Source organism: Puma concolor, chromosome B4 (genome assembly GCF_028749965.1).
Source record: "Puma concolor isolate L17-30 chromosome B4, mPumCon1.1.hap2, whole genome shotgun sequence".
Classification (NCBI taxonomy): domain Eukaryota; kingdom Metazoa; phylum Chordata; class Mammalia; order Carnivora; family Felidae; genus Puma; species Puma concolor.
In genome coordinates this window covers 108,677,892-108,694,254 of record NC_141673.1, presented here as the reverse complement: position 1 = coordinate 108,694,254, position 16,363 = coordinate 108,677,892, and the positions used below count along the sequence as shown (strand labels likewise).

The 16,363-nt window shown below is 37.9% G+C and overlaps 1 protein-coding gene across 11 annotated transcripts in view; it reads right to left on the bottom strand.

Annotated features, from left to right (window-relative positions):
- Positions 1–1,174: 1,174 nt before the first annotated feature.
- The window catches only part of BCL2L13 (BCL2 like 13), an 89,397-nt gene continuing 74,208 nt past the window's right edge, over positions 1,175–16,363 (bottom strand). For all 11 annotated transcript variants that reach the window (XM_086714534.1, XM_086714531.1, XM_086714533.1 and 8 more), the window contains one exon: positions 1,175–3,572. In XM_086714534.1, the coding sequence (XP_086570660.1) occupies positions 2,754–3,572 (819 nt within the window). In that variant the 3' untranslated portion in view covers positions 1,175–2,753. The remainder of the gene's footprint in view (positions 3,573–16,363) is intronic.

Genomic DNA, 16,363 nt, shown 5'->3' with positions numbered 1-16,363 from the left:
ACAAAGACGATAAAGTGGCATTCTTTAATTCTGGTATTTTTCTCAAGAAACCTTCATTGGTTTTTTACCAAGTTTTCAGAAATCATTACAGTCAATAAAGCAATTAAGAAGAAATCTAGAAAACTTACTAATACAAACTTTTGCTCAATAGTTTAAAGAATGAGGAATGATAAATGGTGATACTCAATTCCACATTTGAGTTCCATAAGCAAGTGAGATTTATCCCTAATCTGCCTTTTTACCTTAGATTTAGATGTAATGTTAAGTTGGGGAGGCGTGGGGGAGAAGAAATGGCCTCTGACTACCAGCCCCACCAAAAACGAGGGAGGTGGGAGGCTGAGAAATAATTTTTTTAATAAGCAAAAAATAGGAACTGCTGTAAGCAGCGGTCCTCATTAGGGTATTTCCCCTCCAGTGCCAGAGGCAGAGGATAAGGAAGTGAAGAAGCATCAGGCACCCTGACACACTATTATTCAGAACTATCAATGATTCAACCTAGAGAAAGCCAATGGAAAAGAGTATTAACCATTACCCAGCAAGAGGCAATTGGCCGAATCACTTTGGGTTAATGTTCAACAGATAGGAAAATAAACCAGCACATGGCAGCATCCTATCACATGTCTCAGTCTTTCCTTTAGTGGAGAACACAGACCCAAATATCCTAAGCCACAGATCTCCTTGTAGTAGCTCAGAAGTAAACCCGGTTTCTATTAGTGCTTAAATGTGTTCAGCTAATGGGTTTGGGCTCCGGAGTTTAAAAGTGTCAACACTGGAAGGAAAATATTTTATTATAAAAGAGAAAAAAAAAAATCAAGATAACTCACCAGTGTGCTCTTATCCTATGCAAGCACAAAAGCAGGAACTAGAATACAGAGAAACCCCAATGTCGGAGCCAACTGTCAGAGTCCAAGGAGTGAAAACCATCTTTACTACATTAATTCCCATCCTCCCACCTCTTCTCTAGCTACACTAGTCAAGGTGCACCAAAACCCTTAAAAATATCACTCCCTAAGACGCTACAACTCAGAACATACAGATACAGTGCATGATAAAGCTGAATAGACAAACACACTTCAGACCTTTCCTTGACCAGCTTTTAAATAGTATTGCTTTAGGGAGAAGATTTAATTTTAAAAAATAAATTTAAAAAAGAAAGCACATTTAAAACGTCAAGTTTTGGTGATCAGGATAGTAAAGTAATTTTATTACAAATTTCAGGATCTAAAAAGTAATTTGTTACATTTACTAAGATAAATCTGAGATGACCTGTATCAAGCATGTGTGTCCTGCATAGTGACACTGTGATCCTCAGGCATGAAAAGACATGGTTCCACCCCCCCTGCTTTAGGGATGGGATCAGCCAGATGAAAGAAAATTACACTGATTCTCAACTAGCACATACTGATTAGAATCATTTTGTTTATCACTCTGGCATTTGGACTGTAAAGAGTTCAGGGAAGAAGTCTAATTCTTGAACTCTGAAAGCCAAACTAAAATCTCGAGGGTAGCCTCAAGAAAGTCAAGCTTCTCTTTTACTACTTTTTATTTCAATGGTATTTAGGAGACCTTCTGTATTTAATAAGAGTTATGATTCAGTTGGTCTGTAAGCCCAAGTATTAACATCCTTATCACATGGCAAAAGACCACAGAGAAGCTGGCTGACCAGTAAGAAGACTAGGCCAGATAAAGGGAAAACACACTAATGCAGGTTCTAGACAGTGACCATCCAGCAACAGAGATGCTGCTAGCGAGTAACCATAAGCTCCATAGGGTGGCCATACACAAAAGGGCCAGAAGAGACTTTGACAGGCCATCTAAGTCATTCTTCTGCTTCTAAATGAGACAAATGTCCCTCTTTAGCCAGTTACTTGCCTTTGCATTCACAGGCAGGGAGCCCTAGGTCTCTGTTATATTTATTTTTTTTAAAGATTACTAAAGGTAACATCTTTACAAGGTGGAGCCGTAGGAAGCATCAGGGACTTAGTGGGCACAGAGCAAGTGCTCTCCCGTGGGATCTTAACAAAGAACGTGGGGGTGAAGAGGAACGGTGCAGTACCTGAGAGGCAGCAGAGACATAAAGGGAGAGCACCCTCACGCTACAGGACTAAGAAGGTTGGGGAAAAAAGAAGATCCACAAAGGAATGGCTGCAAAACACAGCATGTTGGTCAGGAAAGATGAATTTCCAAGGGCAGGAACAAATCAGTAGCTGAGGAGCCCACAGCTAAGCCCTGTTGGCCTAGGAATTTCTATCGCAGATTCTCTTAAATTAACCCTCTCCCTCTAAAGCTGTGGCTCTCAACGGGAACAATTTTCCCCTCAGGGGACATTTGGCAATGTTGGGAGACATTTTTGGTTGTCACAACTGGGGGAACAGTGCTACTGGTATTTAGTGGGTAGAGGCCACAGATGTTGCTAAACATCCTACAGTGCACAGGACAGCCCCCTACAACATAGGATTAATCATGATGTCATTGATGGCAAGGTTGAGAAACCCTGTTCTAGAGGGAGGGAGTACTTTACTCAAGAGATTCTGAATTGAGCATGAGCCACGGTCCTTGGAACTTAACAGACAAACGTGAATGCCCTCTACCTCAAGCCCTACTATGTGGATCAATTTATGCCTTGTTGAGCAGAAGTCCCCCATTATCCCAGAGTGTTCCACAAATGTCCAATCAGTTGTTGGTGGATCCAATTCAGTCAGTACAGCTAAGACTTACATATTTTTTGTCTTCTTTCTCTTCTGAAAGATCTGCTATTTCTTTCTCAGAGCCAGTGCTACCCCAACTGCCACTGCCAGGATGGCAACAGCGGCGGCCCCTCCAAACAGCAGTATAGACTTGCCCTCAGACAGGGGGAAAGCCTTCTCTTCTGCAGCAGGGGAGGGCCCTTCTTGAAGACTCTCTCTCTTTACATGCATCTCCTTTTCACTCAGCAGTGTTTCTGTGGGTTCCAGTGCAGGGATCACTTCCTCTTCTAGTTCAACAGATTCAATTGCTGCTGCTTTTGTCTTCATCAAGTTCTCTTCTTCATCAAGTTCCACAAACAACGATGTAGCAGGGCTGACTTTCTCAACTGCAATCGCTTCTGTGTCAGGTTCCCTCACCTCCAGCAAGGAAGTAGCAGTGATATGCGGAAGCAAGGGAGCAGGTGCTTCAGGGAATGCCTCCTGCAGCTCCTTGGTTGGCAAGACTACAGACGCCACAGCAGCCTCTTCCACACCTTCAGGTATTTCTTCTTTTTCCACATGCACAATGTCAGAATTAGAAGAATTGTTCTCGCTCTTCTCTCCAGCCCCATTGCTATCTAAGCTTTTGACTTCTTCAGGATCCATTGCAATCTGTTGCCAGGACTCAGGACCTAGGGACACTGGTAGGCTTTCTGTGTGCCAACTCTGACTGGCTGAGAGTGAAACAGGTAAGCTCTCTGACTGCCAAGAAGTGGTCACAGTAGGAGACTCTGGAGGACTGACTTGTCCAGAGTTGTCACTGGGCAGGATATAAATGTCATTGCTATCTTCTGCAACGATTCCAGGGTATTCCTCCTCCTCTGATTCAAGGTTAAAGACAGTGCCCTAGAAGAGAAGGAAGAGAGTCAATACAAAGAATGGTAAATATATTTAAAATAAATATAAATCTGGATAAAAATTCTTTCCCAAACTGAAGTTCTAGGAATAAATACATTGTTTACAGCTATGTAATTTCTGGATTGAATGCATTTACCTGTAGACCAATGAAGAGGAAGAATTTTTTTCTTTTATTCATTTTTTTATGAATATAATATATTGTTAAACTGGCTTACATACAACACCCAATGCTCATCCCAACAAGTGTCCTCAGAGGAAGAATTTTTAACAAGATAGTCCTCTGACCAATTTCCTTGAAACTAAAAAACCAAAATGTGATTTTTATATTCAATTCGATGTGTATATATATACAATGCAATAATTAATGCAAAATAGCAGAGAAAACAAAGGCAAGAAACTTGCTCTCAAGGAATTTATCACTTAGTAAGGCAATGCTATCCGACAGTCCAAGTGCTAGTAAGAGTTCAGCTGGAGAGATGGCAACTTCTTCTGGTGGAGGCTGCAGCAGTCAGGGAGATGCCTGAGAGCTTTGTGGAGAAACCAGCATTTACAGTGGCTATCAAGAGAATGGGTCAGAGTGTATGGTGAAAACCATGGACAAGACACAATACCCGCAAAAGTGTATAAATATAAAAAAGAGGATGTCACAAAAACAGACACTCAGATCAATGGAATAGAATACAGAACCCAGAAATTAACCCACAAACGTATGGCCAACTAATTTCTGACAGTAGGAAAGAATATCCAATGGAATAAAAACAGTTTCTTCAGCAAGTGCTGGGAAAACTGGACAGCAACATGCAGAAAAATGAACCTGGACCACTTTCTTACACCATACACAAAAATAAACTCAAAATGGATGAAAGACCTAAATGTAATAAGACAGGAAGCCATCATAATCCTTGAGGAGAAAGCAGGCAAAAACCTCTTTGACCTTGGCTGCAGCAATTTCTTACTCAACACGTCTCCAGAGGCAAGGGAAACCCAATCAAAAATGAACTATCGGGACCTCATCAAAATAAAAACTTCTAGTCTGCACAGCAAAGGAAACAATCAGCAAAACTAAAAGGCAATCAACGGAATGGGAGAAGATATTTGCAAATGACATATCAGATAAAGGGTTAGTATCCAAAATCTATAAAGACCTTATCAAACTCAACACCCAAAACACAAATAATCCAGTGAAGAAATGGCAAAAGACTTGAATAGACACTTCTCCAAAGAAGACATCCAGAAGGCCAACTGACACATGAAAAGATGCTCAACATCACTCATCATCAGGGAAATACAAATCAAAACCAGAGTGAGATACCACTTCACACCTGTCAGAATAACTAACATTAACAATTCAGGCAACAACATATGTTGGTGAGGATGTAGAGAAAGAGGATCTCTTTTGCCCTGCTGGTGGGAATGCAAACTGGTGCAGTCACTCTGAAAAACTGTATGGAGGTTCCTCAAAATATTACAAATAGAACTACCCTAAAACCCAGCAATTGCACTACTAGGTATTTATCCAAGGGATACAGGTATGCTGTTTTGAAAGGGCACATGTACCCCCATGTTTATTGCAGCACTTCAACAATAGCCAAAGTATGGAAAGAGCCCAAATGTCCATCGATGGATGAATGGATAAAGAAGATGTGTATATATACAATGGAGTATTACTCGGCAATCAAAAGGAATGAAATCTTGCCATTTGTAACTACATGGATGGAACTAGAGGGTATTATGCTAAGCGAAATTAGTCAGAGAAAGACAAGTATCATATGACTTCACTCATATAAGGACTTTAAGATACAAAACAGATGAATATAAGGGAAAGGAAGCAAAAATAATACAAAAACAGGGAGGGGGACAAAACATAAGAGACTCTTAAATATGGAGAACAGACAGAGTTGCTGGAGGGGTTGTGGGAGGTGGGGATGGGCTAAATGGGTAAGGGGCATTAAGGAATCTACTCCTGAAATCATTGTTGCACTATTTGCTAACTAACTTGGATAGAAATTAAAAAATAAATTAATTAAAAAAATTTTTTTTAACATTTATTTATTTATTTATTTATTTATTTTCAACGTTTATTTATTTTTGGGATAGAGAGAGACAGAGCATGAACGGGGGAGGGGCAGAGAGAGAGGGAGACACAGAATTGGAAACAGGCTCCAGGCTCTGAGCCATCAGCCCAGAGCCTGACGCGGGGCTCGAACTCACGGACCGCGAGATCATGACCTGGCTGAAGTCGGACGCTTAACCGACTGCGCCACCCAGGCGCCCCTACATTTATTTATTTTTGAGAGAGAGAGAGACAGAGCATGAGGGGCAGAGAGAGAGGAAGATACAGAATTCGAAGCAGGCTGCAGGCTCCAAGCTGTCAGCACAGAGCCCGACGTGGGGCCCGAACTCACAAACCGCGAGATCATGACCTGAGCCAAAGTCAGACGCTCAAGTGACTGAGCCACCCAGGCGCCCCAAAAATAAATAAATTTTTTAAAATATAAATAAATAAATAAATAATAAAAAAGGGTAACAGTATGTAACCCAGTCTGAGTAGTGTACAATGTACATGAAGAATAGAAATTTCCATTAGGAAAGGGACCCTGGAAAACCTGACAGAGAACTAAGAAATATGGACTTCATTCAACAGGAAATGGTCAATGAAGTGTTTTAGCTACACAAGGACAATCACAGCTCCACTTTAAAATGACTTGAGAGCAGTGGTCAGAAATGTAAGACTCTTGCTTCTCTCTTTAGCAAGAGTCTTGACACAAAAGCAATAAAATAAATAATGTCAGGGGCGCCTGGCTGGCTCAGTTGCTAGAGCACCCGTCTCTTGATCTCAGGGTCGTTGAGTTCAACAGAGCATGGAGCCTACTTAAAATAAAAAGTTTATTTAAAAAAAATTCACCATCTAGATGTGAAGACTGACATATGAATAATTTCAGTATGATACAGAAAGCTTTAAGACAGGTATATGCACAGGATGATAGCGGAACCTAGAGGAAGAGAGAACGAATGGAGGGTAATGTTCATAAAGACCTAAAGAAAGCTTCACAAAAAGTCTGGGTAACACTCATAAATGCTGCAGAGAGTTTGAATAGAGTATGTAAAGCAAATTAATTCCTATTTTATTTTGTGATTATAGCTGCTATTCATAGGAAGTAGAATAATTTTATTCTTCAATCAAAACTGAAAGCTCTCGGGGGGCACCTGGGTGGCTCAGTAGGTTGAGCGTCCAACTTCAGCTCTGGTCATGATCTCACACTCTGTGAGTTTAAGCCCCACGTCGGGCTCTGTGCTGACAGCTCAGAGCCTGGAGCCACTTCAGATTCTGTGTCTCCTCCTCTCTCTGCCCCTCCCCTGCTCATGCTCTGTCTCTGTCTCAAAAATAAATTAAAAAACATTAAAAAATTAAAAAAAAAACAAAACTGAAAGCTTTCTGCATACATTAAGGCTCTAATATAAACCAGTAGTCCCTCTATTAGCCCTACATAAAAAGAAACCAGAAAAGCAACTAAACAAATAACATGATCATACTATCAAGATTCTAACTGCCCCACATTCCACCTCAACCCTTGTTTCAATCTCCTTAGGAAGCCCTAGAGGTCATCAGGGATAGTCTGTGAATGAACATATGCAGAGAGATACAACAGTGGAGTAATTAAAAACACAGTATTTGTAGGAAAAAAGAACTGGTTTGAACCCCAGCTCCACACATACCAGATGTGTATATCTGAAGGCCTTGCTTGCTTAACAATTAAAAAAAAATTTTTAATGTTTATTTATTTTGGCGGCGGGCGGGGGTGGGGGGGCGGTAGGGGCAGAGAGCAAGGAAGACACAGAATCTGAAGCAGATTCCAGGCTCGGAGCTGTCAGCACAGAGGCCCATGCAGGGCTCAAATCCATGAACCGGGAGATCAGGACCTGAGCCAAAGTTGGACGCTTAACTAAGCCACCCAGGCGCCCCTTTGCTTAACCATTTAAACTTCAATTTATTCATAAATGGAATATGAATGCCTTGGTAAGTTTTATAACAGAACTTAGATATAGTATTTATCATGCTTAGCACAGAACCTTGTACATAGTAAGCAATCAATAAATTATGCTGTTTTTTCATTATTATTGTTTTTGTTGTCATTGTTTTTTTGCTACTGTTTTTGGTGTGGTGGTGGGAGAAAGAGTCACGTAGACTGAAAAAATTTTAAAACTAAAAGCAATTTGAAACAATACCCTTCCTTGGGTACAAAAAGGTAATTAACATCCTCATCTCTCCTAAATAGAGGTATCACATAACTAGAAAGTAAAAATCTCTCTTTAGAAAATTACAATAGTATAAGGGTGCCTGGGTGGCTCATTTGGCTCAGGTCATGATCTTGCAGTTCATGAGTTTGAACTCTGCGTCAGACTTAGTGCTGACAGCCCAGAACATGGAGCCTGCTTCGGATCTGTGTCTCTCTCTCTGCCCTTTTCCTGCTTGCGCTCTCTCAAAAATAAATAAACATTAAAAAAAATCATTTTTTAAATTACAATAGTATACATCAAACCAATATACAGCTTATTTCTATGGGACAGAACTATAAGAAAAGTGTGTATTCTATAAATTTTTTACAATGATCATGACTTTGTATAAAAAATTTTTTTAATCTATTTGAAAATAATAAATAAATCTATCTCCATTTTTTTAAAAGACTGTTACATATAAATGCTGGTCTGCTGCCTCCTAGAAACTTGAGATTAGTGGACATTCAACAATCTCAACATGAGCTGTGAAATAATTTGAGTCAGATGAAGAGGATCTCCTGAATATCTTTTGTACATGTCCCTAAAACAAAGGGCAGGGCATATTAGAACACCATTAGAAATTGGTGGGTTTTTTTTAAATCTTTTATTCTTTTTTTAGTATTAATACACGATAAACACATTCATAAAATTACGTAACCTAACATTCACCATTTTTAGGTGTGCAATTCAGTGGTGCTTAGTATATTCACAATGTGTGCAAACATCACCCCACTTTATTTAATTCCTGAACATTTCCACCATCTCAAAGAGAAAGCTTTTGACAATCACTCCCAATTCTCCCCTCCTCCTTCCCCTGGCAACCACTAATCATTCTCTGCCTCTAGATATGCCTATTCTGGGAAGTTCATATAAATGGAATCATACAATACGTGACCTTTCATGTTTAGGTTCTGTCACTTCACATGTTTTCAAGGTTCGTCCATGTTGTAGTGTATATCAGCACTTTCTTTCCGTGGCTTTGCAGTAGTTCACTAAATGGATATACCACATTTTGTTTATTAATTCATCAGTTGGTTGACATTTGGGTTTTATCAATTGGTTGACATCAGTTGTTGGTTGACATTCATCAGTTGGTTGACATTTCCACCCTTTGGTGATTGTGAATATCCACATATAAGTTTTTGTTTGACCACCTATTTTCAATTCTTTTCAGTACATAGCTACAAGTGAAACTGCTGGGTCATGTAATTCTGTTTAATTTACTGAAGAACTGCCAAACTATTTCTCAAAGCAACTGTACCATTTTATATTCCCCCCAGCAATGTAGAAGGGTTCTAATTTCTCCACATCCTAACACTTGTTATTGACCGTTTCATTTTTTTTAACAGTGCCATCCTAAGGAATGTGAGGTGGTATCTCATTTGGGTCTTTATTTGCATTTCACTAATGACCAATGATACTAAACATCTTTTCATTTGCTTATTGTCCATTTGTTTATCTTCTCTGGAACAATGTCTATTTAAATCTTTTTCCCACTTTAAAATTCTATTGTCTTTTTATTATTGAACTGTTAGGACTTTTATCTTTTACTCTTCAACAAAACAAAAAACAAGGGTGCCTAGGTCGTTCAGTGGGTTAAGCATCAGACTCTTGGTTTTGGTTCAGGTTATGATCTCACAGTCAGTTTGAGCCCTGCGCTGGACTCCAAGCTGACTGTGCAGAGCCTGCTTGGGATCATGTTTCTTTCTGCTCCTTTCCTGCTCTCTCTCTCTCTCTCTCAAAATAGATAAATAAACTTTTAAAAAATAATAAAATAATATAACTAATTGGGGGCAAGGATGCTTGTAAAAAAGGTTGAGACTAAAGAAAACAGAGGAGGTAAAGTACTAAAGTAACCAGTAGTCTATGCTAGTTAATAATCTTATTTTTTATTTTTAATAAGATCTGCCATTAGTACTGTTCTTCATATGGATTCCTTTCCCAGGCTTAAACTGCATCTAAATGAGACCTTCATAACTATAATCTTATGGGATTTCACCTCTTTTGAATTCTCAGATTTTCATCAGTACAATGGTAATATAAAACCACTCAACAGTTCTGGGACTTTATCAATAATGAATGATAACAGAGTCCCTTTGCAACCAAATGCATCACATAAAGACTGTATACCCACCAACAGCAGAAGTCATTAATTACTGATTGCCAAGAGATACTACTTGTTCTACTGAAGAATACAAACTACAAATAACACTTCTATATCGTTTCTCTATCTTACCCCATTGTTAGTAACTTTATTTTGGCTACCATCTACCTCATCATCTTCCTCTCCCTCTATTTAATCTAATCATAAAGTGCTAACTATATCTCAAAACATTTATTCTTAATGTAGCCTAACATATCAAGATATATTTTTCCCTTCCTCTCAACATTTTCTGCTATCACTCTAATATAAGCAATCATTATTTTTCACCAAAGCCTCCTGTCTCTTTGATGCTGCAATCCAATTTAGAGATGAAAAATAAAAAAACATTTCACCAGTCAGCTAAACCAAAAACCTGGGAGTCATACTGGATTTCTCCTATTCTTGAAAGTAGTTTGCTTCTCATTGTTGGGAATTGTGCTATATAAATGGTAGTGACAAAACACTATAATCTCTGTCCCCAAAGAGTTTAAAACCTAGTGAAGGAGACAAACACAGAAGAGAAACTTATTTGGGGATTCATGGAAAGCTTCTTAGAAGACAGAGAATAACAGGGGTATCTGGCTGGTTCAGTTGGTGGAGCATGCAACTCTTAATCCCAAGGTTGTAAATTTGAGACCCACACTGGGTGTAGAGATTACTTAAAAATAAAATCTTTTTTTTTTTTAAGTTTTATTTATTTGAGAGAGAGACAGAAAGAGAGGTGGGGGAGGGGCAGAGAGTGAGGGGGAGAGAGAGAATCCCAAGCAGGCTCCGTACTGTCAGCACAGAGCCTGAAGCAGGGCTTGAACTCACAAACTGTGAGATCATAACCTGAGCCAAAATCAAGAGTCAGACACTTAATCGATTGAGCCCCCCAGGAGTCCCCCAATTTTTTTTTAATGTTTATTTATTTTTGAGAGGGAGAGAGCAAGCAGGAGCAGGGAGGGGCAGAGAGACAGGGACAGAGGATCTGAAGCAGGCTCTGCGCTGACAACAGAGAGTCCAAGGCAGGGCTGGAACTCAAGAACTGTGAGATCATGACCTGAGCCAAAGTCAGATGCTTAAATGAGCCACCCAAGTGATCCTTAAAAATAAAATCTTAAAAAAAAAGAGAGAAGAGAGAACAACGGAGCTGGATTCGAGCCCTACGTTGGGTGTAGAGATTACTAGAAAAAAATAAAATTAAAATAAAATGAAATAAAATAAAATAAAGCTGTATTTACCTATCTCTTTGCCAGAACACAATTCTAATTAGTCATGCAAATCCTCTAACACTTATTACAAAGGGATTTCTCTTTGCCATATAATTTTCTTTATTAAATATATATATTTTTTAAATGTTTATTTGAGAGAGAGTGTGTGAGCAAGTGGGAGGAGGAGCAGAGAGAGGGAGAGATAGAATCCCAAGCAGGCTTGAGCTGTCAGGGTAGAGAGCCCAACACAGGGCTTGATCCCACGAACCATGAGATCATGACCTGAGCTGAAACCAAAAATTAGACACTTAACCGAATGAGCCACCCAGGTGCCCTACCACAAAATTTATATACTCAAAAGTTTATCTGTTTATTAAATCATCTCTTCAAGGAGTTCCATTTATGAAAACCAGAAATAAAGGCTCATATAAAGAATAAGTTTATAAGGAGGGGAAAAAGGTAGTAAAGAAGAGTAGTAATAGTATAAAGTAACACAAAGTTCATAATTATCCCTATTGACTTTAGTACACTTGTTTATTTATTTGCTTTCTCAAAATCTCCAAATGAGAAACTAAGTATGGTTCAGCAGCTTTATAATCCTCAACCTTCAAAGCCTTGCAAAGTAGCTAAAAAGAAGGGTAATGAGGCATTGCTTAAGATTAAATCTTTTTTTCTTCACTACTGAAACTCAACATTTAAAAACTGGGTACTTGGAACGCCTGGGTGGCTCAGTCAGTGAAGCATCCAACTCTTGATTTCAGCTCAGGTCACGATCTCACGGTTTGTTGAGTTTGAGCCCCACATCAGGCTCTGAGCTGACAGCAAGGAGCCAGCTTCTTGGGATTCTCTCTCTCTCTGCCCTCCTGGCTTGCACTCGTTCTCTCTCTCAAAGTAAATAAATAAAACTTAAAAAAAAAAAAACAACAAACACTAAACTGGGCTCTTTTTGTTAAGTGAAGAGGAAAAAACTGGAAAAGAAAGTTAACAGAATTATGTCACTAAACGAACCAATCACAGTGTGCCACCCCAAGAAGTAAAACTACCGTTTTCTCAAAGAAATTGCATTTCAAAGTTACAGAAAATAGTCAAAGAACATCAGTTACTCCACTACAAGCAACCTAAAACAATATATTCTTGGGGCGCCTGGGTGGCTCAGTCGGTTAAGCATCCAACTTTGGCTCAGGTCATGATCTTGCGGTCCGTGAGTTCAAGCCCCGCGTCGGGCTCTGTGCTGACAGCTCAGAGCCTGGAGCCTGTTTCGGATTCTGTGTCTCCCTTTCTCTCTGACCCTCCCCCGTTCATGCTCTGTCTCTCCCTGTCTCAAAAATAAGTAAACGTTAGAAAAACAAAAAACAATATATTCTTGTTCACTTTCCAAGGACATTTTCACATTTTCATCTAAAAACCTCAAAAAAAATTGCTTCTAACCACCCCTACCTCCCAACTGAATTATTTAGAAGATAAGGAATGTAATTTCTTACATTGTTTATTCTTAGTCTTAGAATCACATCTGCTCTCATTCTGTTCACACTCTACAAATTTTGTAATCTGTTTTTGTGCCGCTTCAAAAGACGTACAGTACAGCTGGATTCACAGAGCAGCCTACAATTACAGAGCTCTTCAAACAGAAGGGTTATTCAAGGGTCAGAGCGGTCTTAAGTGCTCATTGATAAGAATTCTCAAAAAGTTAACTTATCTATACTTCTAAAAACAGAAACTCTCATAGCAAGAACTGATTAAAAAAGCAAAAACAAAAGAACCATAATACAGAAGGTAAAAATTTTATCCTCAGAAAGACCTTTGCTACTTTTTCTTTAGGGCTGTAAGCCAAAACAAATGAAATGGAAATTTCAAAACTTCCATCATGAAGAAATAAGAGAAAAGTTAACAAACTGAAATAGAATTTACTGTAAACATTTTGCTTTATTTTTAACAGCTTAAAGCTAACAAAAGAGTTAAGAACACTCTTTGTTCCCTTGATCAATAACTCTGTCAAATTACAACTTTGGAATAATATATTGCTCAGAAGTCAATTCAGACTTAATTGTTTTGTTCCTTGCTGTTATGGCCTTCGCTATCTTATAACTTATTTCTGTACTTGGAACATGACATTTTAATGAAGATTCACCAAAAATTTTGTGCTCTTATGTGAGAAGCATTAATGAAAGACTGACACTGACACTTTTACTCCTGGGGCCAATTCATATAAAGCAAAAATATAAAAATAGAGGCCTCTCTCTTAACAATTCCTGTTATTAGTGAAGAGTAGGCTTTCACTGAAAGATAAAAAACTTCTCTGGATAATACTTTACATAAAATTTACTGCATTGGAGAGACTAACATCTACAGGTAATATTAGAGCCATTCCAACAATCTAAAATCATTTTTAGCACAAAATATTTATATTGTTGGAAATATTTTTTAGTTCCATTGATTAAAAAAACAAAAAGGAGTAACTTCAAGTGCTCAAAAACATAAAACTAATTTGGATCAACTATCAGAGTTTAAATATGCACAAAGAATCAGAGAATTGTATCTTTAAAAAAAAAAAAAATAGATAAAGCCCAGAAAGATTAAGTAACTTGCCCCAAGGCCTCTTAGCCTGCAAAGAGAACTGGATGTCAATAACAATAGGTAGCCCTTATGTGACTCTTATCATCTGCCCTTCTGAAGATTTTACTTATATTAATCTATTTAAACCTCACAACTCTGTGAGGTAAGCCTTATTATTATTTCCATTTTACAGATGAGAAAACTGAATCAACTGAGGAGGATAAGTAATCCATTCAGTCATGGAACTAAATTTAAGCTCAGGCAGTTTACCTCTAGGGACCATGCTTTTATCAATTATTTAACTACTTAACCCCAACTCTTAGGCTGAAGTCCCCTGGTTACCATACAGCAAGTTTACAGCAAGAAGCAAATAGAAAAGGCTATTCTTGGAATTTTCTTCAAGCAGTACACAAAACCCTTCAAATAAAACCCAAGCAAATAAACCATTCAAATAAAAAGGGAAAGAGAGAAGAACCCGAAATATGGAGACAAGGGGGAATATTTTTAAATAAATATAAAATGAAATATAAATGTAACTTTGGTTTTGGTGATAGGAACAAAGTAAAAACAGCTTGCAGATCATTCAAAGAACCATTTTTAAAATGTGCGGCAGCTACTTTATTCTACCTGTATTGACTACATTTTGCTTCCTTCCCCCCGCAGCCCCCACCTTTGGTTCACATCAGTTACAAATTATTTTGTCACTTCAAGCAGTATTTTACCCTGAGAGTCATAGCTGCTGATAAACTGAGCTCCTTACAGACTTAACTTTCCCATCTGAAGATGCTTTGGCAGAACTCCATTCCCTCATAAACTCATCTAGGGACTCACCTCCCCTAAGAAATACCAACAAACCTTTATCATTACTTCTCAGTCATCATGTAATATCTATTTCTCAAGTACTCCCCTTAAAAAATAAAAACAGATAATTGCTCTTCTAACATTCAAACAGGATATTAAAAGCCTCTTAGATCACTACAAATCTAAAATAAGAAAATAAGAAAATGGAAAATGTGAAAGAAATTCCAGAGAAGTAATTTTCCACATAATATGATGACCAAGACCCACAAAAAATATATTTTGGAGCACAATGCAGTAAATGCTCACACTCACATATAAAACATACAGATTTCATGAAACATTACTTATCCTCATTACACTAAAATCATTTCAGTTGCAAAATCCACTTATTGATTTTAGATCACAAACTGTGTCACCTCCCACAGTATAAAAACTCTGTTCTAACAAATTCTTACCTAAAAGTTCCCAAAAGACAGTCTTCAAATATCCCTGATTAAAAACAAAAATCTTTTTGTGGCTTTCTATTCTTAAAATAGAAACAAGAAGCTTTAAGTCAAAGAGAAAAAAGACAAAAATAAATTTTATTCGAACTACTTAAATATTAAATATTATGGTAGACATCAGATGACATTTTCACCAATAATTTCTTATGTAATTTAAAACTAAATCTTTCATAAGTATTTAGTTTAGTACATGACATAGAAGAAAATAAAAGTGAAGCCTTACCACAGTGGATTTGTACTGCCCTTTTCAGGAGACAGACTTACTTCTTTCTAATGTAGCAACACAATCCCAGGAAATGAAAGACAGTGAGAAAGAGGAGGGAGGGAACAAGGGATGAGTCAGGGAGAATCGTAATATGCCAACGAATCTGTGCCCTACGTGCACTGCAGGGCAATTAAAAGTCAGAGTCAAAATGCAAAGGAATCATCAGACTCAGGAAGAGGAAAAAAATACACGCTCTTAAAGACATATCTGAAAACTTGACATTTGTAAAAATGTAACATTTTCACAAAACACTTTTATATCATTATTTATGTGAGATAGAGAGCTAATCTTTCTATTTTCTAATTGATAAAACTGAAGTTCAAAGAAGTTAAATGAATTCCCCCCAAAACACAAGGCAGAGTTGGGGCCACAAATTCATTTTGTGATTTCCAATCCTGTTAACTCACCACTCTCTGGCAGGTAAAAAAAGAAAATAAAAAGCTCTATCTTGTAATTCTAATGTCAATATAAACAGTAATAAAAAATTATAATCCAGTTTAACTCTGAAAAGCTAACTGCTAATTACAATTAAGGTGTGTATTCCTAATTGAATTTATATTTCTAATTGCACCCCAATTAATCACCCCCTCCTTGTATCTCTGAACACACCTATCTCATAGCATGTAACATGCTACACATGGTTACTGACATTTATATCCTCTCAACCAGCTCTGAGCTCAAAAGTAGGACCTATATTTTATTTAACTTTTGTATACTTAGCATCTAGCATCGTGCTTACCATAACATATGCCGCCATCAAGTAAGGTCTACTGCATATTGAAAATTAATCTCTGAAGGGCTTAAAAAGTATAGAAATTAACTTATTTAATTAATCTTCACCAACTCATTGTAAATGGGCTGACACTATTAATGATTGCCTTAGAAACTAGACTTTATAAATAAACTGAAGGATATTCGGGGAAATGATTCATCTAAGGCCATGTAATTAGACAGTAATAAACACTCCTAGGCCATACTCCTTCTCAAGGAAAACCAAGACAAAGTACACGAACTGGTGATACCTACAAGTATTGCTCCACGGA